The 26,082-nt window shown below is 48.8% G+C and overlaps 1 protein-coding gene across 1 annotated transcript in view; it reads right to left on the bottom strand.

Annotated features, from left to right (window-relative positions):
• Positions 1–699: 699 nt before the first annotated feature.
• Positions 700–26,082, bottom strand: part of LOC143925339 (uncharacterized) — a 33,120-nt gene continuing 7,737 nt past the window's right edge. Inside the window, exons 3-5 of the mRNA XM_077449914.1 lie at positions 22,353–22,550; positions 11,207–11,250; positions 700–1,329 (exon numbers count right to left, since the gene is read on the bottom strand). Of these exons, the coding sequence (XP_077306040.1) occupies positions 1,231–1,329; positions 11,207–11,250; positions 22,353–22,550 (341 nt within the window). The 3' untranslated portion in view covers positions 700–1,230. The remainder of the gene's footprint in view (positions 1,330–11,206; positions 11,251–22,352; positions 22,551–26,082) is intronic.

The following is a 26,082-nucleotide window of genomic DNA, read 5'->3' as shown; positions in this document are numbered from 1 at the left end:
ACAAAGTTCCACGCATGCTCGGAATCAAGCAGAAGAGCCGCACTGGCTATTGAACTTCATTTTTCTCGCCTCGACGTACGTCGTCGCGTTCTGGACGTTTCGGAATTTCCGACAAGTTTTTTGTGAACGTGTGTATGCAAGACAAGTTTGAGCCAACATCCGTCGGAAAAAAAAAACAAAAAAAAAAAAAAAGATTTTGTTGTTGGAAAATCCTATCGTGTGTACAGGGCATAAGTTAAAGGGGTTGTAAAGGTTCATTTTTTATTTTCTACATAGGTTCCTTTAAGCTAGTGCATTGTTGGTTCACTTACCTTTTCCTTAGATTTCCCTTCTAATTTTTTTTTTTTTTTTTGTCTGAATTTCTCACTTCCTGTTTCTCCTCAGTAAACTTCTCACCATCATCCGAGTGGTGTTTAGTCAGCCAGAACAGCTTACAGAGGAGGAACAGGAAGTGAGAAATTCAGACAAAGAAAAAAAAAACATTTAGAAGGGAAATCGAAGGAAAAAGTTAAGTGAACCAACAATGCACTAGCTTAAAGGAACCTATTTAGAAAAAAAAAACAAAAAAAACCTTTACAACCCTTTTAAGCTAGTGCATTGTTGGTTCACTTAATTTTTCCTTTGATTTCCCTTCTAAATGTTTTTTTTTTTCTTTGTCTGAATTTCTCACTTCCTGTTTCTCCTCAGTAAACTTCACACCATCATCCGAGCGGTGTTTAGTCAGCCAGAACAGCTTACTGAGGAAGAACAGGAAGTGAGAAATTCAGATAAAGAAAACAAAGAAAAAAAACATTTAGAAGGGAAATCAAAGGAAAAGATAAGTGAACCAACAATGCACTAGCTTAAAGGAACCTATTTAGAAAATAAAAAATGAACCTTTACAACCCCTTTAAGAATGATTCGACCACACCGGATTATTAGGTTGATCTTCTCACCTCAAGTTGCATCCATGTTCCCCTAGTGACTGGTGACCCAAGGAGTAAATTAAAAAGCCACATGTTCATCACAAGGCTACAATATCAAGTAATAAAAATGTTGCAGGTCCACTTCCAAACCAGTTTGCCAATACCCTACACTCCGAGTCCATCTGGAGCCATACTTTCCCTGCCTCTCGCTTTACTGGTGTGTATATAGAGATGACAGACTGGAAAATCTATAAAAAGCCCAATGGGTTACTATGGGGGCCAGTACTATGTACATGGGGGGGGGGAATACCTTCAGAGGGACCTTTCACCACTGCAAAAACCACTTATTATACAAAATGATTGCAAGGGAATATAGAAGAAGAACTATGGCGATTACTACCAGTTTCATCCTCAAGCCACAGCTCTGAAAAAGAAAAGGAGGAAGTACAATATGAATATCTTGTGTCAATATTATTATGTTTTTTTTAAAATATATTATATATATATATATATATATATATATAGATATATATCTATATCTATATATATTAAGATATTAAGATATAATATAAAAAATAATAAAATATATTATAAAATATAAAATATATATAAAATATAATTTTAATATATAAATAAGGAATGAGTGGCCTCACAAAATATACATTGAAAAGTGATAAATACATAGTGTACCTTCATCCAGATTTAAATAGAATAGAGGTTTTGGGGGGTCTGGTCCCCAACCAAGACCCACCAGAAAAGAGGAGCACTTGGACTATCTCGGTACAGGTTAGAGTTGGGTACAAATCACATTTATCACGTAATCTGTCGGTTTTCTACCGGCACGATTCATCGTTATTCTTCGGCAATTAAGTGTATTTTATCCAGACTGTACTCCCTTGGCCTTGGATAAATTGCCTCCCCCAGTCGGCGCAGGAGGCTTGGCCGGGTGAGACTTATGCCCGGAATGGCACTGGGGTTTGGGTAAGCAGCTGCTTATTATTTTTTCTTATCTCCAATTCCCCAAAGGACACCTGAATTGAATTGTAATGTTTATGGCAATATCATTGTCACTATGTTATAGGGCTGTGGAAATGAAAGATGAATTCCTCGATTAATCGATTCATTTTTTTTTGATCAATCAAAATCCTTTTGATCGGTACTCACCTCTCATCTGGCTTCTGGGTCTTCAGGGAGTTCCGTCAGAGATCCGGTGACGTCACGGACATCAACGTCACTGGACTCCTCCCCCCTTCCCCAAGTGTCTCCGTTTGCTAACAAAGGGAAGGGGGGAGGAGTCCGGTGACGTTGAAGTTCTGATTGAACTTAACACGTACGTGGGAGGAGCTACGCATGACGTCACCCGCTGCGGCCCTACGGAACTAATGCAATTTACATGCTGTGTTTTTATCATCTTTATGTGATTAGTTTGTGTTTTGAACACAAAAAATTAAATCTTATACTTAAGCAGAGGCGGCTCTCTAATTAGGCATATTAGGCGGTTGCCTTAGGCCCCGCACTGGGAGGGGCCTCGCGGCCATCTGATCTGTCTAATTAGAGAGCCGCCTCTGAGGCTGACAGCTCCAGATCACAGATAGAGCCACTCAGCAGGGCTGGCTGCTGGCGCTAGTATAAGACCTCCTTAGGGGGGCAGGAGAGGGGGGTCACTGAAGCTGATGGTCCCTCAAGTGTGCTGGCACCGCCCTGCTCAGCAATGCAGACATCGGACCGGTAACATGCAGGGCTGAGCACTGCGAGCTTCAGCCTCCACACTCACTTTCATCGGCTTCCACGGCCCCTCCTCCTCCCACATGAAAGGCAAATGCTGGACTTTCTTTTCAGCACATCGATCAGTTGCTGCTTCTCTCCAATAGAATCCCCTCCCACGTGGGTGGTACCAGAACCGCCTCCATTCCAGCATACTCATTGATGAACTGGAGGTAAGTGAGAGGAGGGGGAGGGGCTGAGTGAGACCAGGGGGAGGGGCCATCAAACACAGTAGCAATAATGGCATGGATCCTCAGAGGAAGGTAGAGGTAAGGTGCTGTATCATGCTGGACTGTACTGATTACACACAGCCTGCTGCATGTACATAATAGGGACATCTAGAGAGAGATAGAGGAGGTATAGATGGGGCAAAGAAGAGGATATAAGGACAGAGCGAGGTAATAAGAGAGATGGGGCAGTTAGAGAGAAAGGGTGATGGGACAAAACATCAATTAGGCCCCTTTCACATGGGACAGACTGTGCTTTGCTCAGCAGGGAGTCTGTCTGCTGACTACCCTCTGAGCAGAGCAAGAGGTTAACAGGTCTGCATCTGCGCCACTTATGCCAAGCAGACACAGTCCATACTGCTCTATGGGCAGTCAGGTGTAAACCGACCGCCTGTCTGTTTATACCCATCTGACATTCATCCTGATCAGCCAAGACAAGGGGGAATGGATCCCCCTTCAGTTTGTTTTTGTTGGGTCGGATTGAAGATAGGCGGGTGTAAAACGGACAAAAGTCCATCCACCGCTCCATAGAGGAGAATAGAGGGTCTGATCAGGTCTGCCTGAAAAACTGACAGGTGGACCCGATTGGATCCTTCATGTGAAAGTGCCTAAATATACACACACACTCTCCAATTGTGCTGTGATAATCTTGTGCATATCCACTGCAAGCTGTTTGCACAGACTTCGGTGTACCATCATCAAAGCAAAGCACATACTGTACCATTTGCTTACCAAAAAATGTGACTCCTTACATTTTTGAAGTTACATGCACTTGTCATCTGTGGGATATTTACAACCAATTCACTCAAAAAGTGACAGTTCTAGTAACTTTCTCCCAGGAGCATCTTTTCCCCACTCTGCCTGGTCAGGTACCAAGCACAGCAAACCCATGTATGCAAAGAATGTAAACATACTGTATGCATTACCAGGACATTGCTTTATTAAAGTAATGTATTTACAGCAAACTTTACTAGGATAAAGCAACAAATTGTTTACTTTCATAGTTAGTAAGGTTGAATAAAGACACCAGTCCATCCAGAGTGAGGTGTCTACAATTGTCCCTATCCCTGTATGTTGCACACTCATATCAGTCCCTACCCTCAAGGAGCCCACAATCCAAGGTCCCCATTCATATACTAGGGCCAATTTTGGACAGAGGCCAATTAACCTACCTGCATGTCTTTGGAGCATGGGAGGATTAAGGGAGTACGTGGAGGAAACCCACACAGGCACAGGGAGAACATGCAAACTCCAGGCAGGTAGTGTCATGGTTGGGATTTGAACCAGTGACCCTTCTTACTGTTAGGTGAGAGTGCTAACCACTACACCACTGTGCCACCCTTGTCCTGGTATTGCTTTACTCTTTGCATTTACGGGGTTGCCTCTGGTTGGTACCGGACCAAGCTACTATGCCTGCAGTGTTATTTTTGAGTGAAGTGGTTGTAAATATCCAGCAGATGACAAGTACATGTGACCTCATAAGTTTAAAGCAGTTCTTCACCCTAAAGGGGAAGTTCTGCTAATCTGATCCCTCCCCCCCCCTCCGGTGCCACAATCGGCACCTTTCAGGGGGAGGGGGGTGCATTTACCTGTATAATCCAGGTATCTGCACCCACTTCCGGGTAGACCGCCGCAGACCCCCGCAGACGCCCGCCACCCCCATTGTGTTCTGGGAAACACACAGTTCCCAGGACACAGCGGAGGAACAGAAGAGACGCGCAGTGCGACTCGCGCATGCGCAGTAGGGAACCGGGCAGTGAAGCCGCGATGTTTCACTTCCCGATTCCCTGACAGAGGATGGCGGCGGGGGCAGCAGCGAGACGAGCGATCGCTCGTCATCTGCCGCCGACATCGCTGGACCCTGGGACAGGTAAGTGTGATTTTATTAAAAGTCAGCAGCTGCAATATTAGTAGCTGCTGGCTTTTAATATTTTTTTTTAGGTGCAGAACCACTTTAAAGTGGTTGTAAACCCTTACAAACCACTTTGACGTACAGGTAAGCCTAGATTAAGGCTTACCTGTAGGTCCAAGCAATATCTCCTAAACCTATATGGTTTAGGAGATATTTGCCCGGAAACGGGCACCGCTGTCTACGGCGCATGCGCCGCAGACAGCGGCGCGCAGGCGCACTGAGCGCGGCATTTCCAAGAATGGAGCTGCCGCGCGTCGACTCCCGTGCGCATGCGCGGGAGTGACGTCATCGCGGCTTCGCCGAATGACAGCGGCGGAGCTGCGAGACGCCACCAGCAAGATGGATGCGCCGGACTACAGGGGACAGCGGCGACTTCGCTGGCTCCTGTGTCAGGTAAGTGACACATAATGGGCTACTATGCGATGCGATGCGATGCGATGCATAGTAGTCCATTATGCTTTACCTTTGCAGGGAATGAAAGAGGAAGTAAACTCATCAGGGTTTACTTCCTCTTTAAGGAGTCTAATTTTTTTGGTAAGCAAATGGAATGTGCTTTGTTTTGGTGATGGTCCACTGAAGTCCGAGCAAATAGTTTGCAGTGGGTCTGCTCAAGTTTATCACAGCACAGTTTTGTTGGATTTTTTTGTGTGACTTGTATGTTTTATGCTTATTATTTATTGTACCAACACTTTGGAATGTACATATATTAATTATTCTTGATATCTATCACACTATATAACATTTTACTGTGGTACACACTTATATGATGGATGTTCTTTTCTTTCTTTCCCCAGTCACAGCTTGTCAGAATAGCTAGGATCTGCGAGAGCAGCTCCGTATTATACATTGCTGTACCCTCCTGCCTCTGTACTGTGTCCACTTACCCTTCCCCTGTACTGTACCCTCCTGCCCCCTGTACTTTGTCCACTTGCCTTATCCCTGTACTTTGTCCACTTACCCTTCCCCTGTACTGTACCCTCCTGCCCTCTGTACTGTGTCCACTTACCCTTCCCCTGTACTGTACCCTCCTGCCCCCTGTACTTTGTCCACTTACCTTATCCCTGTACTTTGTCCACTTACCCTCCCCCTGTACTGTACCCTCCTGCCCCTGTACTGTGTCCACTTACCCTCCCCCTGTACTGTGTCCACTTACCCTCCCCCTGTACTGTGTCCACTTACCCTCCCCCTGTACTGTGTCCACTTACCCTCCCCCTGTACTGTGTCCACTTACCCTCCCCCTGTACTGTGCCCACTTACCCTCCCCCTGTACTGTGTCCACTTACCCTCCCCCTGTACTTTGTCCACTTACCCTCTCCCTGTACTGTACCCTCCTACCCCCTGTACTGGATCCACTTACCCTCCCCCTGTACTGTACCGTCAAGCCCCCTGTACTGTGTCCACTTACCCTCCCCCTGTACTGTACCCTCCTGCCCCCTGTACTGTGTCCACTTGCCCCCCCGTACTTTGTCCATTTGCCCCCCCCCCCTGTACTGTGTCCAATTGCCCTCCCCTGTACCCTTCTTATACTGTTAATTTTTATCGCTTGAATTATTTGTCCTATTATGGGCATAAGTGGGGCCTCATGTTTAAGTTTTGCCTAAGGCCTCACAAAGCCTAGAGCCGCCTCTGTACTTAAGCGGTGAGCACTGCGATCTTTTCTTTCTACCCATGACCCGGCGTCCTTGCTGAGATCTAAGGAGACGTGAGAGAAGTTTATGGTCCATGTTAACCCTTTTCATACCCGCTTGCATGACCACCTGTTTGCACAGGGGTCCGTACCATAAGGTGAGAGTGATTAGACCGGAGGTGGAGGGATTGTCACTCTACTGTGGAAAAAATAATGACTTACATCAGTGCTACAGTTTGAATTTAAAACGTATTTGTGTAAACTGAGAGGTTAAGTCATGGATTGTGGAAACGAATGCTGCGTACACACGATCGGAATTCTTGTTGGAACAAGCTCTGATGGTTTTCCCAATGGAATTCGGCTCAAGCAGTCTTGCCTACACACGGTCACACCAAATTCCCATCGTTTATAACGCGGTGACGTACAAAGCGTACGAAGGGACTAGAAAAAGGAAGTTCAATAGCCAGTAGCCAATAGCTTCCGTCTTGTAGTCGAATCTGAACATGCGTAATTTTTGGCGTGTCGGAATTGCATACACACGATCGGAATTTCCATTGGGAAAATTGAGAACATGCTATCAATTTTTTTCTGGCGGAAATTCGGACAGCTAAATTCCGATGGAGCGTACACACAATCGCATTTTCCGATGAAAAGCTCTCATCGGTCTTTTTCTGTCCGGAATTCCGATCGTGTGTACGCGGCATTACTAGTGTGGGGTGATTGTATATATAGTGTATCCCACATTTACCACTGACTAATGCAGAGTTGCAATGCAAGGAGATCAGCTAAAAAAGTAGTTGGATCTGTATGTGCGTTATAATTAATCGAAATTAGTTGATTAATTGATTAAAAAAAGAAAAAAACGATTAATCGAACACGAAAATTTTAATCAGTAACAGCCCTACTACATGATAAATGTTTTTTCTACATATTTTTCAGATGTATCCCTTGTATTTCCTGATGAAGCGCTTAAACCGTGAAACTAGTCGAAATAACACATCGTCTGTCATTTCATAAATTGATTGTTCTTCTCTTTTTTGTATTAATATATTGTTCAAATTGTTAAGTTTGTTCATATACTCATTTTGTACCTTAAGCTGTACCGAGATAGTCCAAGTGCTCCTCTTTTCTGGTGGGTCTTGGTTGGGGACCGGACCCCCAAAACCTCTATTCTAATATATAAATAAGGATGAGCACACATTACACTCTGATTGTACAATCTCTATAAATCTGTATGTTGATGGGTGTTACTGATGCTAGTCGGTACATATGCAGCAAACTGCTGAGCTTAACCTGATTTGCCCACAATGCCAATGTATGCCAACAGGTCCTTCTGCATCCAAAGAGGTATAAAGCCAAGAAGGCCAAACAGAGCTTCAGAAACATCATCTACTCTACACCATTGAAATGGAACTCCAGCTTTATTTTTATTCCTCCCTCCTTATGTTGTCCAAATTCTACTTACCCTCTCTGTGCTCCAGTGACATCCCCGGTTTCCTCCTCGGTACAGCTCCAGCAGTCCTCTTTGGGCATTCTGCCCACTTCCTGTAAACCTAGTCCATCATATTCTATTCACTACCTAGAGGCCATGTTTTGCATACATGCTAGGCTCCTTTAGGCTAGGCTTGTGCAATTCGTTTCGTAACGAATCAAAATTCGGCCGAATTTTGCATCTTAAAAAAATAACGAATTACAACGAATACGAAAGAAATATAACGAATGAATTCGAATGAATTCGACATGATTCGACATTATTTAAACTGCATTCGAAATGATTTCAGCATGATTCAACATTATTTCAACCGCATTCGAAAATATTTTGTGACCCGACTTTAGGGCCATGTATATCGGGGTCACTTGGTGCTAGACACTTCAAATTTGGATATGTTGTAGTGCTAGTATTATTGTGTTTGCATACCAAATTTGGGGTTTGAGATATGTGGCCCCAAAATCGGGTCACAAAATGTCACTCTGCTCTATTAACTAATAACATTTTGCGACCCGATTTTGGGGCCACATATCTCGGGGTCACTTATAGCTAGAAACCCCAAATTTGGTATGCAAACACAATATTACTAGCACTACAACATATACACATTTGGAGTTTCTAGCACCAAGTGACCCCGAGATACATGGCCCTAAAGTAGGGTCACAAAATATTTTCGAATGTGGTTGAAATAATGTTGAATCATGTTGAAATCATTTTGAATCCGGTAGAAATAAATTCGAATTTCGTTGAAATATTTTCGAATGTGGCCGATTTTTCGAATTCGGTAGAAAACTAAACGAAATCCGAAAAACGAATTTAAGGAAGTTAACGAATATAACTAAACAAAATTAATGAATTAACGAATTAAAACGAAACGAAACTAAACAAATTTTTTCCTTTTGCACATGTCTACTTTAGGCTGCATTCACACCTGAGCGTAGCGTTTTCAAGCAGAAAATCGTGGAAAATTTACTGCGATTTTGCAGCATTTTTTACCGCGATTCTCTGTGTTTTTACCGCGATTTTGTGCAGGGCAAAAGGTCACCAATTTTAAAAGAAGAAAAACGCCCAAATCTGCTCGATTCGAGCGACAAAAAAAAAAAAAGGGTCCGGAGCTTCAGGCGCTCGGCTTCAGGCGACATGGAGAAGAGATGTGAACCATCTCCATTGAGAATAATAGATTTTTTCCCCTCTAGCGTTTTGTAGCTTCAGGCTTCAAGCTACAAAACGCTCAGGTGAGAATGGGGTCTAAGTAAGCCCCCCATGGGGGGCGGGGCGAAACATGTTGGAGCATGTTTGGGCAGCACAATGGTGCAGTGGGTAGCACTCTCTCCTAGCAGTAAAAAGGGTTGCTGGTTCGCAAAGAGATAAACAAACAAAACAAAGCTTCAGAAACATCATCTACTCCAAACCATTGAAATGGAACACCAGCTTTCATTTTGAATCCTCCCTCCCTATGTTGTCAAAACTCTACTTGCCCTCTCTGTGCTCCAGTGCCATCCCCGGTTTCCTCCTCGCTCCAGCTCCAGCAGTCCTCTTTGGGCATTCTACCCACTTCCTGTGAACCTAGTCCATCATATTTTACACACCCCCTAGGGGCCATATTTTGCATACATGCTAGGCTCCTTAAGTAAGCCCCCGGGTGGAGGGGGGGGGGGGGGGGGCGAAACATGTTGAAGCATGTTTGCGCAGCACAGTGGTGTAGTGGGTAGCACTCTGGCCTAGCAGTAAAAAGTGTCGCTGGTTCAAATCAAAACCACGACACTACCTGCCTGGAGTTTGCATGTTCTCCTTGTGCCTGCGTGGGTTTACTCCGGTTTCCTCCCATACGCCAAAGACGTGCTGGGAGGTTAATTGGCTTCTGTCCAAAATTGTCCCTGGTGTATGGGTGTGAGTTGGGGACCTTGGATTGTGGGCACCGGTGTGGGTGTGTGTGGAGCGCTGCGTAGATTGATTGCACTACATGGGTATATTAAATAAATATATATATATATATATATATATATATGTGTGTATATAAAAAATAATATAGTGGATGGGCATCTAGATGGGACGCGGGGATGGGGACAATTGTGGGCGGTCACTCAGGTCGAACTGGTGTCTTTATTCAACCTTACTAACTATGTAACATGGTCTGGATGAATCGAGCCGAGGTTGCTTTTACTTGCTCACCACTCAGGCCGGGTGAGGGGTGCGACAGCGAATTACCTCTTTCTATTTTTTATCATCACAGTACTCCAGGACTGAGCGGTGCCCACACACTATTACATGAGCGCTACCAATACACGGATCGAAATTCTGCCAGTTCAGCAGGGACCGGACAAATGTTGATCCATGTATGTCCCCTGCGGTTGACAAGAAGAAAATCTACCGTTCAATTTCTATACAACTGCCCTGTTAGATCTTCCCACTGCCCACCGGTGTCACCTCATCAATGCCTCCTGATCAGTGCCCACCGGTGTCACCTCATCAATGCCTTCTGATCAGTGCCCACTAGTGCCACCTATCAGTGTCCATCAGTGCTGCCTGTCAGTGCCCACCACCAGTGCATCCTAATCAATGCCTCCTGATCTGTGCCCACCGGTGTCACCTCATCATTGCTTTCTGATCAGTGCCCACTAGTGCCACCTATCAGTGTCCACCAGTGCTGCCTATCAGTGCCCACTGGAGTCACCTCATCAGTGTCAATCAGTGAAGGAGAAAAAAAATTACCTGCTTGCAAAATTTTTTAACAAAATATAAAAAATGCTTAGCAAAAAAATAAAAGTGCCGATTAAATACCACCAAAAGAAAACTCTATTTGTGTGGAAAAAAAAAGATAAAAATTGTATTTGGGTACAGATGTCGTATGACCGCGCAATTGTCATTCAAAGTGTGAGAGAGTGCTGAGAGATAAAAATTGGCCTGGGCAGGAAGGGGGTAAAAGTGCCCTGTAAGCAAGTGGTCATCATTTAATTATTATTTTCCTGCTGATTTATTTTTCTTCACTTCTATTTGATAAACTTTTAATAACTAAAACTTTTTTTTTTTTTGCTTTGTTAATCAATATTTTTATACCTTTAGCATATATTTACACGTTTCACATAAAAAAAAGCTCAAAAAAAACCCCAATATATATATATACACAATAATACATACATACACATTTATTTAATTTGTAAATAACTTTTAATACTTTGTACCATTGCTGACAGCTGAAGTATAGACAAAACAGTTGTGGTAGGTATCGGTAATTGGTATCGGCGGGTACTAAAAAAAAAGAAAAAAAAAAAAGGTACTTACTATTGTACAATCTGTGTTGCTCGATGATCTAGGTGGCCGGGCTGCTGTTAAAACAAAAATCTGCATTTCAGGCAAATGCATCACCAGGAATAAAATGTACATTGTATATCATTGTGGGATCGTCAACAAAACTGGAGCCCAATTTTTATGTCTCCTATAGAAGTGACAACTTTCAACCATTGTGCAAATCACAACATAGACCAATAGTTATTATGTTCTTGTTTATTACACAATGTAAAATCAAAACAAAGACATACAACCACCATCTCCGAATAGTAGAATTACTACAAACCACACATCTACAACCTCCTTGCCTAAACCCTTACATAGGGGGATTTCATGTCTTCACTACCATGGTCAATAAACAAGCATGGGCTCAGGGCTGGGACAAGGGGTGGGCTCAGGGCTGGGACAAGGGGTGGGCTCGGGGCTGGGAAAATACTTGGGCTCAAGGCTGGGACAAGGGGTGGGCTTAAGGCTGGGATAGGGGGGGGGGCTCAGGCCTGGGACAAGGTTTGGGCTTAGGCCTGGGACGAGGTTTGGGCTCAGGGCTGGGACAAGGTTTGGGCTCAGGGCTGGGACAAGGTTTGGGCTCAGGGCTGGGACAAGGTTTGGGCTCAGGGCTGGGACAAGGTTTGGGCTCAGGGCTGGGACAAGGTTTGGGCTCAGGGCTGGGACAAGGTTTGGGCTCAGGGCTGGGACAAGGTTTGGGCTCAGGGCTGGGACAAAGCTTGGGCTCAGGGCTGGGACAAAGCTTGGGCTCAGGGCTGGGACAAAGCTTGGGCTCAGGGCTGGGACAAAGCTTGGGCTCAGGGCTGGGACAAAGCTTGGGCTCAGGGCTGGGACAAGGATTGGGCTCAGGCCTGGGACAAGGATTGGGCTCAGGCCTGGGACAAGGATTGGGCTCAGGCCTGGGACAAGGATTGGGCTCAGGCCTGGGACAAGGATTGGGCTCAGGCCTGGGACAAGAATTGGGCTCAGGCCTGGGACAAGAATTGGGCTCAGGCCTGGGACAAGGATTGGGCTCAGGCCTGGGACAAGGTTTGGGCTCAGGCCTGGGACAAGGTTTGGGCTCAGGGCTGGGACAAAGCTTGGGCTCAGGGCTGGGACAAAGCTTGGGCTCAGGGCTGGGACAAAGCTTGGGCTCAGGGCTGGGACAAAGCCTGGGCTCAGGGCTGGGACAAAGCCTGGGCTCAGGGCTGGGACAAAGCTTGGGCTCAGGGCTGGGACAAAGCTTGGGCTCAGGGCTGGGACAAAGCTTGGGCTCAGGGCTGGGACAAAGCTTGGGCTCAGGGCTGGGACAAAGCCTGGGCTCAGGGCTGGGACAAGGCTTGGGCTCAGGGCTGGGACAAGGTTTGGGCACAGGGCTGGGACATGGCTTGGGCTCAGGGCTGGGACAAGGCTTGGGCTCAGGGCTGGGACAAGGCTTGGGCGCAGGGCTGGGACAAGGCTTGGGCGCAGGGCTGGGACAAGGCTTGGGCTCAGGCCTGGGACAAGGATTGGGCTCAGGCCTGGGACAAGGATTGGGCTCAGGCCTGGGACAAGGATTGGGCTCAGGCCTGGGACAAGGATTGGGCTCAGGCCTGGGACAAGTATTGGGCTCAGGCCTGGGACAAGGATTGGGCTCAGGCCTGGGACAAGGATTGGGCTCAGGCCTGGGACAAGGATTGGGCTCAGGCCTGGGACAAGGATTGGACTCAGGGCTGGGACAAGGTTTGGGCTCAGGGCTGGGACAAGGTTTGGGCTCAGGGCTGGGACAAAGCTTGGGCTCAGGGCTGGGACAAAGCTTGGGCTCAGGGCTGGGACAAAGCTTGGGCTCAGGGCTGGGACAAAGCCTGGGCTCAGGGCTGGGACAAAGCTTGGGCTCAGGGCTGGGACAAAGCTTGGGCTCAGGGCTGGGACAAAGCTTGGGCTCAGGGCTGGGACAAAGCTTGGGCTCAGGGCTGGGACAAAGCTTGGGCTCATGGCTGGGACAAAGCTTGGGCTCAGGGCTGGGACAAGGCTTGGGCTCAGGGCTGGGACAAGGTTTGGGCACAGGGCTGGGACATGGCTTGGGCTCAGGGCTGGGACAAGGCTTGGGCTCAGGGCTGGGACAAGGCTTGGGCTCAGGGCTTGGGCAAGGCTTGGGCTCAGGGCTTGGGCAAGGCTTGGGCGCAGGGCTGGGACAAGGCTTGGGCTCAGGCCTGGGACAAGGATTGGGCTCAGGCCTGGGACAAGGATTGGGCTCAGGCCTGGGACAAGGATTGGGCTCAGGCCTGGGACAAGGATTGGGCTCAGGCCTGGGACAAGGATTGGGCTCAGGCCTGGGACAACGATTGGGCTCAGGGCTGGGACAAGGTTTGGGCTCAGGGCTGGGACAAGGTTTGGGCTCAGGGCTGGGACAAGGTTTGGGCTCAGGGCTGGGACAAGGTTTGGGCTCAGGGCTGGGACAAGGTTTGGGCTCAGGGCTGGGACAAGGTTTGGGCTCAGGGCTGGGACAAGGTTTGGGCTCAGGGCTGGGACAAAGCTTGGGCTCAGGGCTGGGACAAAGCTTGGGCTCAGGGCTGGGACAAAGCCTGGGCTCAGGGCTGGGACAAGGCTTGGGCTCAGGGCTTGGGCAAGGCTTGGGCTCAGGCCTGGGACAAGGGGTGGGCTCAGGCCTGGGACAAGGTTTGGGCTCAGGCCTGGGACAAGGTTTGGGCTCAGGCCTGGGATAAGGTTTGGGCTCAGGCCTGGGACAAGGTTTGGGCTCAGGCCTGGGACAAGGGTTGGGCTCAGGGCTGGGACAAGGGTTGGGCTCAGGGCTGGGACAAGGATTGGGCTCAGGGCTGGGACAAGGTTTGGGCTCAGGGCTGGGACAAGGTTTGGGCTCAGGGCTGGGACAAGGTTTGTGCTCAGGGCTGGGACAAGGGGTGGGCTCAGGGCTGGGACAAGGTTTGGGCTCAGGGCTGGGACAAGGTTTGGGCTCAGGGCTGGGACAAGGTTTGGGCTCAGGGCTGGGACAAAGCTTGGGCTCAGGGCTGGGACAAAGCTTGGGCTCAGGGCTGGGACAAAGCTTGGGCTCAGGGCTGGGACAAAGCTTGGGCTCAGGGCTGGGACAAGGATTGGGCTCAGGCCTGGGACAAGGATTGGGCTCAGGCCTGGGACAAGGATTGGGCTCAGGCCTGGGACAAGGATTGGGCTCAGGCCTGGGACAAGGATTGGGCTCAGGCCTGGGACAAGAATTGGGCTCAGGCCTGGGACAAGAATTGGGCTCAGGCCTGGGACAAGGATTGGGCTCAGGCCTGGGACAAGGTTTGGGCTCAGGCCTGGGACAAGGTTTGGGCTCAGGCCTGGGACAAGGTTTGGGCTCAGGCCTGGGACAAGGTTTGGGCTCAGGGCTGGGACAAGGATTGGGCTCAGGGCTGGGACAAGGATTGGGCTCAGGGCTGGGACAAGGTTTGGGCTCAGGGCTGGGACAAGGTTTGGGCTCAGGGCTGGGACAAGGTTTGGGCTCAGGGCTGGGACAAGGTTTGGGCTCAGGGCTGGGACAAGGTTTGGGCTCAGGGCTGGGACAAGGTTTGTGCTCAGGGCTGGGACAAGGTTTGTTCTCAGGGCTGGGACAAGGGGTGGGCTCAGGGCTTGGACAAAGCTTGGGCTCAGGGCTGGGACAAAGCTTGGGCTCAGGGCTGGGACAAAGCTTGGGCTCAGGGCTGGGACAAAGCCTGGGCTCAGGGCTGGGACAAAGCCTGGGCTCAGGGCTGGGACAAAGCTTGGGCTCAGGGCTGGGACAAAGCTTGGGCTCAGGGCTGGGACAAAGCTTGGGCTCAGGGCTGGGACAAAGCTTGGGCTCAGGGCTGGGACAAAGCCTGGGCTCAGGGCTGGGACAAGGCTTGGGCTCAGGGCTGGGACAAGGTTTGGGCACAGGGCTGGGACATGGCTTGGGCTCAGGGCTGGGACAAGGCTTGGGCTCAGGGCTGGGACAAGGCTTGGGCGCAGGGCTGGGACAAGGCTTGGGCGCAGGGCTGGGACAAGGCTTGGGCTCAGGCCTGGGACAAGGATTGGGCTCAGGCCTGGGACAAGGATTGGGCTCAGGCCTGGGACAAGGATTGGGCTCAGGCCTGGGACAAGGATTGGGCTCAGGCCTGGGACAAGGATTGGGCTCAGGCCTGGGACAAGGATTGGGCTCAGGCCTGGGACAAGGATTGGGCTCAGGGCTGGGACAAGGTTTGGGCTCAGGGCTGGGACAAGGTTTGGGCTCAGGGCTGGGACAAGGTTTGGGCTCAGGGCTGGGACAAGGTTTGGGCTCAGGGCTGGGACAAGGTTTGGGCTCAGGGCTGGGACAAGGTTTGGGCTCAGGGCTGGGACAAAGCTTGGGCTCAGGGCTGGGACAAAGCTTGGGCTCAGGGCTGGGACAAAGCCTGGGCTCAGGGCTGGGACAAGGCTTGGGCTCAGGGCTGGGACAAGGTTTGGGCACAGGGCTGGGACATGGCTTGGGCTCAGGGCTGGGACAAGGCTTGGGCTCAGGGCTGGGACAAGGCTTGGGCTCAGGGCTTGGGCAAGGCTTGGGCTCAGGGCTTGGGCAAGGCTTGGGCTCAGGGCTGGGACAAGGGGTGGGCTCAGGCCTGGGACAAGGTTTGGGCTCAGGCCTGGGACAAGGTTTGGGCTCAGGCCTGGGACAAGGTTTGGGCTCAGGCCTGGGACAAGGTTTGGGCTCAGGCCTGGGACAAGGTTTGGGCTCAGGCCTGGGACAAGGTTTGGGCTCAGGCCTGGGACAAGGGTTGGGCTCAGGGCTGGGACAAGGTTTGGGCTCAGGGCTGGGACAAGGTTTGGGCTCAGGGCTGGGACAAGGTTTGGGCTCAGGGCTGGGACAAGGTTTGTGCTCAGGGCTGGGACAAGGGGTGGGCTCAGGTCTGGGACAAGGGTTGGGCTCACGGCTGGGACAAGGATTGTGCTCAGGGCTGGAACAAGGGTTGGGCTCACGGCTGGGACAAGGCTTGGGCTCAGGGCTGGGACAAGGCTTGGGCGCAGGGCTGGGACAAGGCTTGGGCTCAGGGCTGGGACAAGGCTTGGGCTCAGGGCTGGGACAAGGCTTGGGCTCAGGGCTGGGACAAGGTTTGGGCTCAGGGCTGGGACAAGGTTTGGGCTCAGGGCTGGGACAAGGTTTGTGCTCAGGGCTGGGACAAGGTTTGTGCTCAGGGTTGGGACAAGGGTTGGGCTCAGGGCAGGGACAAAGCTTGGGCTCAGGGCTGGGACAAAGCTTGGGCTCAGGGCTGGGACAAAGCTTGGGCTCAGGGCTGGGACAAAGCTTGGGCTCAGGGCTGGGACAAAGCCTGGGCTCAGGGCTGGGACAAGGGTTGGGCGCAGGGCTGGGACAAGGGTTGGGCGCAGGGCTGGGACAAGGGTTGGGCTCACGGCTGGGACAAGGATTGTGCTCAGGGCTGGAACAAGGGTTGGGCTCACGGCTGGGACAAGGCTTGGGCTCAGGGCTGGGACAAGGCTTGGGCGCAGGGCTGGGACAAGGCTTGGGCTCAGGGCTGGGACAAGGCTTGGGCTCAGGGCTGGGACAAGGCTTGGGCTCAGGGCTGGGACAAGGTTTGGGCTCAGGGCTGGGACAAGGTTTGGGCTCAGGGCTGGGACAAGGTTTGTGCTCAGGGCTGGGACAAGGTTTGTGCTCAGGGTTGGGACAAGGGTTGGGCTCAGGGCAGGGACAAAGCTTGGGCTCAGGGCTGGGACAAAGCTTGGGCTCAGGGCTGGGACAAAGCTTGGGCTCAGGGCTGGGACAAAGCTTGGGCTCAGGGCTGGGACAAAGCCTGGGCTCAGGGCTGGGACAAGGGTTGGGCGCAGGGCTGGGACAAGGGTTGGGCTCACGGCTGGGACAAGGATTGGGCTCAGGGCTGGAACAAGGGTTAGGCTCACGGCTGGGACAAGGCTTGGGCTCAGGGCTGGGACAAGGCTTGGGCGCAGGGCTGGGACAAGGCTTGGGCTCAGGGCTGGGACAAGGCTTGGGCTCAGGGCTGGGACAAGGCTTGGGCTCAGGGCTGGGACAAGGTTTGGGCTCAGGTCTGGGACAAGGCTTGGGCTCAGGGCTGGGACAAGGCTTGGGCTCAGGGCTGGGACAAGGCTTGGGCTCAGGGCTGGGACAAGGCTTGGGCTCACGGCTGGGACAAGGCTTGGGCTCACGGCTGGGACAAGGCTTGGGCTCAGGGCTGGGACAAGGCTTGGGCTCAGGGCTGGGACAAGGCTTGGGCTCAGGGCTTGGGCAAGGCTTGGGCTCAGGGCTTGGGCAAGGCTTGGGCTCAAGGCTGGGACAAGGCTTGGGCTCAGGGCTGGGACAAGGCTTGGGCGCAGGGCTGGGACAAGGCTTGGGCTCAGGGCTGGGACAAGGCTTGGGCTCAGGGCTGGGACAAGGCTTGGGCTCAGGGCTGGGACAAGGTTTGGGCTCAGGGCTGGGACAAGGTTTGGGCTCAGGGCTGGGACAAGGTTTGTGCTCAGGGCTGGGACAAGGTTTGTGCTCAGGGCTGGGACAAGGTTTGTGCTCAGGGCTAGGACAAGGGTTGGGCTCAGGGCAGGGACAAAGCTTGGGCTCAGGGCTGGGACAAAGCTTGGGCACAGGGCTGGGACAAAGCTTGGGCTCAGGGCTGGGACAAAGCCTGGGCTCAGGGCTGGGACAAGGGTTGGGCGCAGGGCTGGGACAAGGGTTGGGCGCAGGGCTGGGACAAGGGTTGGGCTCACGGCTGGGACAAGGATTGGGCTCAGGGCTGGAACAAGGGTTGGGCTCACGGCTGGGACAAGGCTTGGGCTCAGGGCTGGGACAAGGCTTGGGCGCAGGGCTGGGACAAGGCTTGGGCAAGGCTTGGGCTCAGGGCTGGGACAAGGCTTGGGCTCAGGGCTGGGACAAGGTTTGGGCTCAGGTCTGGGACAAGGCTTGGGCTCAGGGCTGGGACAAGGCTTGGGCTCAGGGCTGGGACAAGGCTTGGGCTCAGGGCTGGGACAAGGCTTGGGCTCAGGGCTGGGACAAGGCTTGGGCTCACGGCTGGGACAAGGCTTGGGCTCACGGCTGGGACAAGGCTTGGGCTCAGGGCTGGGACAAGGCTTGGGCTCAGGGCTGGGACAAGGCTTGGGCTCAGGGCTTGGGCAAGGCTTGGGCTCAGGGCTTGGGCAAGGCTTGGGCTCAAGGCTGGGACAAGGCTTGGGCTCAGGGCTGGGACAAGGGGGGGCTCAGGCTGGGACAAGGGGGGGGCTCAGGGCTTGGACAAGGGGGGGCTCAGGGCTGGGACAAAACTTGGTCTCAGGGCTGGGACAAGGGGTGGGCTCAGGGCTAGCATGAGGGATGGGCAGGAGGGGCTTCTGCTCTGGGCACCATGGTGTCATGTGAGGTGGAGGAGTGCCACAAGGAGATTGGGTGGGAGGAATTTGAGGGCAACAGGAAGTAAGAATTTAGGGTGTAGTCCCAGAACATCCAATATTGTAAAAAACATATTTGAAATAAAACAGCAGCGTTACAGATGCCTCTCAAATTACTTCCGGGCTGCTGCTCCCTTTCCGGCCACGCCCTACGCGTTACATCATGCTGCTCCCCCTGATGAAGTCACGTGATGTAACGGGTAGAGCGTGGCCGGAAGTGGTGCGCAAGGTGTCTGTAACGCCGCCGTTATATTTCAAATTCGCTTGTAACTACAATTTTAGGTAAGCTTACAATTGTCTTCTAATAAAGCTTCAGTTGTTCATATACGACTTTACACTATGGGAGGCATTTATTTCATTCCCACATGCTAACTGGAACCCTGAGTGATATACCAAGAGCCGACAGCCGGCAGCCCTCCAAGTGGGAGTTCTCCATCACCATATTTATCCTTAAAGTGGTTGTAAAGCCTAAAAGAAAAAAAAAAAAAAAAAAGAAGAAGAAGAAAAAACCCAGCAAGACAAAGGCATAATGAGCTAGTATGCATAGCTCATATACTACTACTCATATACTAGCTCATTATGAATTACTTACCTGAGATCGAAGCTCCCGCAGTGGTGCTAAGAGGGGTGCTAGGAAAGGTGATTTAGGGGGATCTGTGTTGGGAAGGGGAGATGGGGAGGAGGATTTGTGCTAGAAGGGGGGGGGGGGGTATGGGGTGTTTGTGGTTAAGGGGGGGGGAGATTTGTCATAAGAGAGTAATTTTTTATTTTTTTTTGAGGGGTGGGGGTTATGCCAGTAGGGATGAAAGGGGGGTATTTTGGAAAAGGTATGCTGTGGTATCTGGCACCAAGCCATCAGTAGCAGATCCTTTAACCACTTCAGCCACGGAAGATTTGGCTGCTGAATGACCAGGTCATTTTTTTTGCGATTCGACACTACGCCGCTTTAACTGACAATTGCGCGGTCGTGCGACGTTGCACCCAAACAAAACTGACGTCCTTTTTTCCCACAAATAGAGCGTTCTTTTGGTGGTATTTGATCACCTCCGTGGTTTTTATTTTTTTTGTGCTTTAAACAAAAAAAAAAGATTTTTTTTAAATCTTTTTTTTTTTTTTTTTTTTTTTTTTTACATTTAAATTTTTTCAAGCTAAAACGCTAAAAAAATAAATAAAAAATAAATATTTTATATAGATATATATATATATATATATATTGTAATTTTGCTATAATAAATATCCCCATTTTTTTAAAAGCTCATTTTTTCTCAGTTTAGGCCAATATGTATTCTTCTAAATATTTTTTTTTCACCAATATATATACCAGTATATATTCATTGGTTTGCGCAAAAGGTATAGCGTCTACAAAATAGGGGATAGATTTATAGAATTTTTATTATTATTATTAAATTTTACCAGTCATGGGAGGGGGGGGCGGTGATCTGATTTTTATCAGGACTGCGACATTGCGGCGGACACATCGGACACTTTTGACACATTTTTGGGACCATTGTCATTTATACAGCGATCGGTGCTATACAAATGCATTGATTCCTGTGTAAATGTCACTGGCAGGGAAGGGGTTAACACTAGGGGGGGGGGCGATCAAGGGGTTAAATGTGTTCCCTGTGTGTGTTTCTAACTGTAGGGGGAGGGGACTGACTAGAGGAAATGACCGATAGTGATTCCTAGCTAATAGAAACTCACTACCTGTCACTCCTCACAGAGCAGAACAGGACCTGCCTGACTGCATACAAATTGAAACTCTTAAGGCTTGACCTCCATATTATATGGTTTTGGTAAATCTGAAAAACAACAATCTGCAGAAAATCGAATTGAAGTGTGTACAAGGGCTTTAGTCTGTAGGGTTCAATATTGAGTTGGCCCCGCCCTTTGCAGCTATAACAGCTTCACCTCTTCTGGGAAGGCCGTCCACAAGGTTTAGGAGGGTGTCTATGGGAATGTTTGACCATTCTTCTAGAAGAGCTAATATGGGCGATGCGATGCGATGCATAGTAGTCCATTATGCTTTACTTTTGCAGGGAGACAAAGAGGAAGTAACTTACTTCCTCTTTAAGTATGCCCATGACACCTATTGGCCCTCTATTACCCTTTATTCCCTTGGGGGAAAAAAACGCAAATGGCAGAAATAAAAATTCTAAGAAGACTAATGCCCCAGTACACACGAGCGGAATTTCGGATCGTCTGTAGCAATTCCAATGCGCAAAATTCTGACGCATGCTCGGAAGCATTGAAGTTAATTTCCTCGGCTCGTCGTAGTGTTGTACGTCACCGCGTTCTTGGCGGTCAAAAGTTCAGAGAACTGCTGTGTGATTGTGTGTATGCAAGCCAAGCTGGAGCGGAATTCCGTCTGAAAAATCTTGGATGGTTTTTCCGATGGAATTCCGCTCAAGCTTGGTTTGCATACACACGGGTCACACCAAAGTTCTCTGAACTTTTGACCGCCAAGAACGCGGTGACGTGCAACACTACGACGAGCCGAGGAAATTAAGTTCAATGCTTCCGAGCATGCGTCGGAATTTTGCGCGTTGGAATTGCTACAGACGATCCGAAGGGGGGGGGGGGGAAATAGAGAACCTGCTCTCAATCTTTTGCTGGTGGGAATTCCTCCAGCAAAAGTCCGATGGAGCCGTACACACTGTCGGAATTTCCGACCAAAAGCTCACATTCGACTTTTGCTGGCGTGAATTTCCACTTATGTGTACGGGGGGTCATAAGAAGCTACACATCTCTGTGAAGAATGTAAAGCCTGTCCAGAAGAGGCAACGGCTGGTCTAGATCAGAGATGTGCGCCCCGTGAATGAGGACCCCCAAGGAAACCCTACAGTCAATTTTAGGGCTCTCAAGCATATCACATTTGGGTTATTTTCAGATGGCCTCCAGGTGGAATGTGGGATGTTAAAGTAAGAGAAGACTCACAAACATTGATTTTTGGGAAACTGCCCACTGGGGTGTGGGATCTAGGGTTGCCACCTTTTCTTCAAGTCAAACCCGAACACTTCCCTTTCACTGTAAGGTGGGACTCTGCAGACTCTAATGTAAGGGGGAACTCTGGGGACTCCAACATAAGGGATGCTCTGGGAACCATGATGTAAGGGGGAATACTGAGTACTCTGATGTACGGAGAGGACTCTGATGTAAGGGGGAACACTGTGGCCTTTGGTGTAAAGGGGAACTGTGATATAAGGGGTGCTCCGAGAACCCTGAATTACCTCAGTGTACTCACTCAGAGGCAGGAGAGATAACGTGGGACTTCAGTCACAGACAGTGATGGATGGTGAGCTCACTCACCTCTTGACAGTCAGCACCTCTCATCCTGATGTATCTGAGGCTGCTAGACTTCAAATTTACAGGCCCCACTTTCCTTTTATGAGGCACAGTGCCAGGGATTGGAGTGTAGGCAGACACAGCGGGGTAGGCAAGGGGGCAAGAGGAGCAGATCGAGCCCTCTCTCCTCTCCCATCTGTATGTTGGGGATCTGTTAGTGCTGGCTTTGGGCAGTGTGAAAGAGTGTAACAGACACTCTTAGCTTAGGCAACTGGAGTCAGCAACCCTGCTGGGAGGCCATAGTCCAGCCTGAATAATGTGTCCGGGTTTCAGGCAGTTTGAAACCCGGACACATGATTCCAAACCCGAACTGTCCGGGTGAATCCTGGACAGGTGGCAACCTTAGTGGGATCCCACCACGGATAGTCTGACCACCACTGCTATTGGTAGTTGGATCTTTCCAGGAATTCCAGCTATGATGGAGAAACCTTCCTACCTTGAATGATTTCCCTTATCCTCCGTTTGTTGGAGATGTTCACATGGTTGGTGTCGTTGTCGAGTTTTGCCCCTGGGGGGAAGAGGAAGAGTTCATGGGCCATTCTGTGAATTGTGGGCTGAGCCATCAGGATTCGGGTCTTCTCCTCATCGCTGTTGTTATCCAGATCATCAATCACCACAATGACTTTCCTCTTTCCTGTGAATAGAACATACAGGATTTGTCATTATCCAGGTAAAAAGGCGTCTGACCTACACCGAAGGCTGAATAAAATTAACCAGAGATAATTAATAATAATAATAATAATAATTGTTATGTCTCCAGGATACCTTTCTCTCTCCTAAGGTTCAGAAAAGAGAATTCACCTTGTCATTTAATTTGTATATTGTGTTGTTGCATTATTAACCACTTGCAGACCGGACCAATTTGCTGGTCATAGACCAGACCACTTTTTGCCATTCGGCACTGCGTCGCTTTAACTGACAATTGCGCGGTCGTGCGACGTGGCTCCCAAACAAAATTGACGTCCTTTTTTTTCCCACAAATAGAGCTTTCTTTTGGTGGTATTTGATCACCCCTGCGGTTTTTATTTTTTGCGCTATAAACAAAAATAGAGCGACAATTTTGAAAAAAAGGCATTATTTTTTACTTTTTGTTATAATAAATAACCCCCAAAAATATATAAAAAAACATTTTTTTCCCTCAGTTTAGGCCGATACGTATTCTTCTACATATTTTTGGTAAAAAAATCGCAATAAGCGATTATTGATTGGTTTGCGCAAAAGTTATAGCGTTTACAAAATAGGGATAGTTTTATAGCATTTTTATTAATAATTTTTTATCTTTTTTTTTTACTAGTAATGGCGGCGATCAGCGATTTTTATTGTGACTGCGACATTGTGGGGGACACATCGGACATTTTTGAGACATTTTTTTGGGACCATTGTCATTTATACAGTAATCACTGCTATATAAATGCAGTGATTCCTGTGTAAATGACACTGGCAGTGAAAGGGTTAACCAGTGGGTGGCAGTGTAGGGGTTAAGTGTTCCTAGGGGTGTGTTACTAACTGTGGGGGGTTGGGCTTTCATTTAGTGAACACTGATCTCTGCTCCAATCACATGGAGCAGAGATCAGCGTCACTAGTTGCTAGGCAGAATGGAGAAATGCTGCTTACAACAGCATTTCCTCCATTCGGCCGCTCCGTGAGACGATCGCAGGGATGCCCGCAGCGAGTCCCGCGACCGGACTCACGGGGTCCCGACCAGCGCAGGAGCATGCCGCCAGCGGCGCGCTCCCGATGGCAGGGCAGCATCGAATATTGGACGTACCTGTACGCCAATATGCCTGCCCGTGCCATTCTGTCGACGTACATCGTCGTGCGCTGGTCGGGAAGTGGTTAAGCTATAAATTATGTTTGTTCTAGGTTAGCTGTTATGCTTGCGCCACCTACTGGCCAAACATTAATATTGTTTATGGGAGAAATTATCTAGCTACTTAGGAAGTGATGTAAAAATCATCATATCCTCTTTAGTCAGGAAGTGAAACAACCACAGGGATGAACATGTTCAATCTCATGGCAGCAGCCTAGACGTTATATCTCCCCATCCATGGCATCGGAGGTAAGCAATATTAATTTTCCTCCTCCACAGGCTATCAGGGAAAGGAGTTAGCCATTTTAGTTATTATTTTATATGATTTTTACTATTGTATGGTAATGTTATATTATTCTTGTTGTTTTCAGTTTTACCGCATACCACGTGTATATTAAAATCTGCAACGTGCCAATAAAAGACACAGACAAGAAACAGCAGTCAATTATTGTGTGCACAGGAAAAGGTTATCTGCCTGGATAGCTACCCATAGACTCCAGGAGTACTGGGGGGGGGGGGGGCGAGGCCAGGACAATAATAATAACAATAATAGTAGTATATATGTGGAAAAAATGAAGAAACAAAAAAAATTAGTCCACCTTGGCAATGCCTGCACATTTCCTCATACTTTGTTTCATTGAAAACACTGTAAGTGATGAAAAAGACCGATTGGTCAATCAGAAACCCAGTGAGCTCCTAACTTCCTCTAGTGAGCTGACAACACACTGCCTATGCTCTGCTGGAATCCCAAACAGTGTTAGCCCTGCCCACTTCTCATCTGCTGAAATACAGAGCCCCTCCCCTTATGAAGATAGGATGGGGGGGGTTTCTAATCCAACATATGGGCAGTGCCGGGACAAGGTCATAAGAGGTGAAGCTGTTATAGCTGCAAATGACGGGCCATCTCAATATTGAATATGGCCAACATGCCAAACTCAATAAAAGTGTTCCCCGTGCTAACTTCTCAGAAGATTAGGTACAAACGGGTGCAAACAGTATAAATTTGTTCCCACATCCAATTCCATAAATGAAAACCATGGCACTGTTGCACCCCCCTAATACCATAAACTGAAATTAAACTCAAACGTCTTACAAAAGGTGCAACAGATTCAAAATAACAAACTACTGTACATGTGCAGTATCCCACACGTATCCCCTGGGGATGTCACGTGACTGTGACGACACGCATTGGAGCGGAGCTGGGTGACTGATTGCCGAAACCGGAAGAGACGCAGGAGCTGTGGCCTCCGCTGTTTTGTAACAAAAGCCGTTTTTCATTCTTTGATTGTAAGGCCTCCTGTACACGGCTGCTGGTAAACGGATGTTTAAGGGGCAGTTTGTCATTTTTTTTTCAACTGCCCCTGAACTCTCCTCTATGTTATCTTATCAGTACATGTACACAGGGGTCGTTTATAGTCGTTTCGAAGCCTTTTTTTTGGAAAGCAAACAAAATTAGTTCAGACGCTAAGTTTAGAGGCATTTTAAGCGCCAAATACTTCTAAACGTGGCTAAGACGCGGTAACTCACGTTTAGCCACGTTTCGTCTACAGAACGTTTTTTCATTTTTGGCTATTTTGAAAAAGTAAATATATATTTTTTAACCACTTCAGTCCGGACAATTTTGCTGGCCAAAGACCAGACCACTTTTTGCGATTCGGCACTGCGTCACTTTAACTGACAATTGCGCGGTCGTGCGACGTGGCTCCCAAACAAAGTTGACGTCCTTTTTTTCCCACAAATAGAGCTTTCTTTTGGTGGTATTTGATCACCCCTGCGGTTTTTATTTTTTTACGCTATAAACAAAAATAGAGCATCAATTTTGAAAAAAACACATTGTTTTTTACTTTTTGTTATAATAAATATCCCCCCCCCCCAAAAAAAAAAAAAAATTATATATATATATATATATATATATATATATATATATATATATATATATATATATATATATAAATTCCCTTAGCTTAGGCCAATACGTATTCTTCTACATATTTTTGGTAAAAAAAAAAAAATCGCAATAAGCGATTATTGATTGGAAATGTTATACCATTTACAAAATAGGGGATAGTTTAATGGCATTTTTATTATTATTTTTTTTTTTTTACTAGTAATGGCGGTGATCAGCGATTTTTATTGTGACTGCAACATTATGGCGGGCATTTTTGACACATTTTTGGGACCATTGTCATTTATACAGCGATCACTGCTATACAAATGCACTGATTCCTGTGTAAATGACACTGGCAGTGAAGGGGTTAACCAGTGGGTGGCAATGTAGGGGTTAAGTGTTCCTAGGGGGCGTTACTAACTGTTGGGGGCTGGGCTTTCATTTAGTGAACACTGATCTCTACTCCAA

The sequence above is a fragment of the Lithobates pipiens genome, unplaced genomic scaffold (assembly GCF_037356315.1).
Source record: "Lithobates pipiens isolate NorthernLeopardFrog02 unplaced genomic scaffold, aLitPip1_a1.2 Scaffold_22, whole genome shotgun sequence".
NCBI classification, from domain to species: Eukaryota; Metazoa; Chordata; class Amphibia; order Anura; family Ranidae; genus Lithobates; species Lithobates pipiens.
The sequence above is the reverse complement of the archived record's forward strand: the minus strand, read 5'-3'. Positions and strand labels throughout refer to the sequence as shown.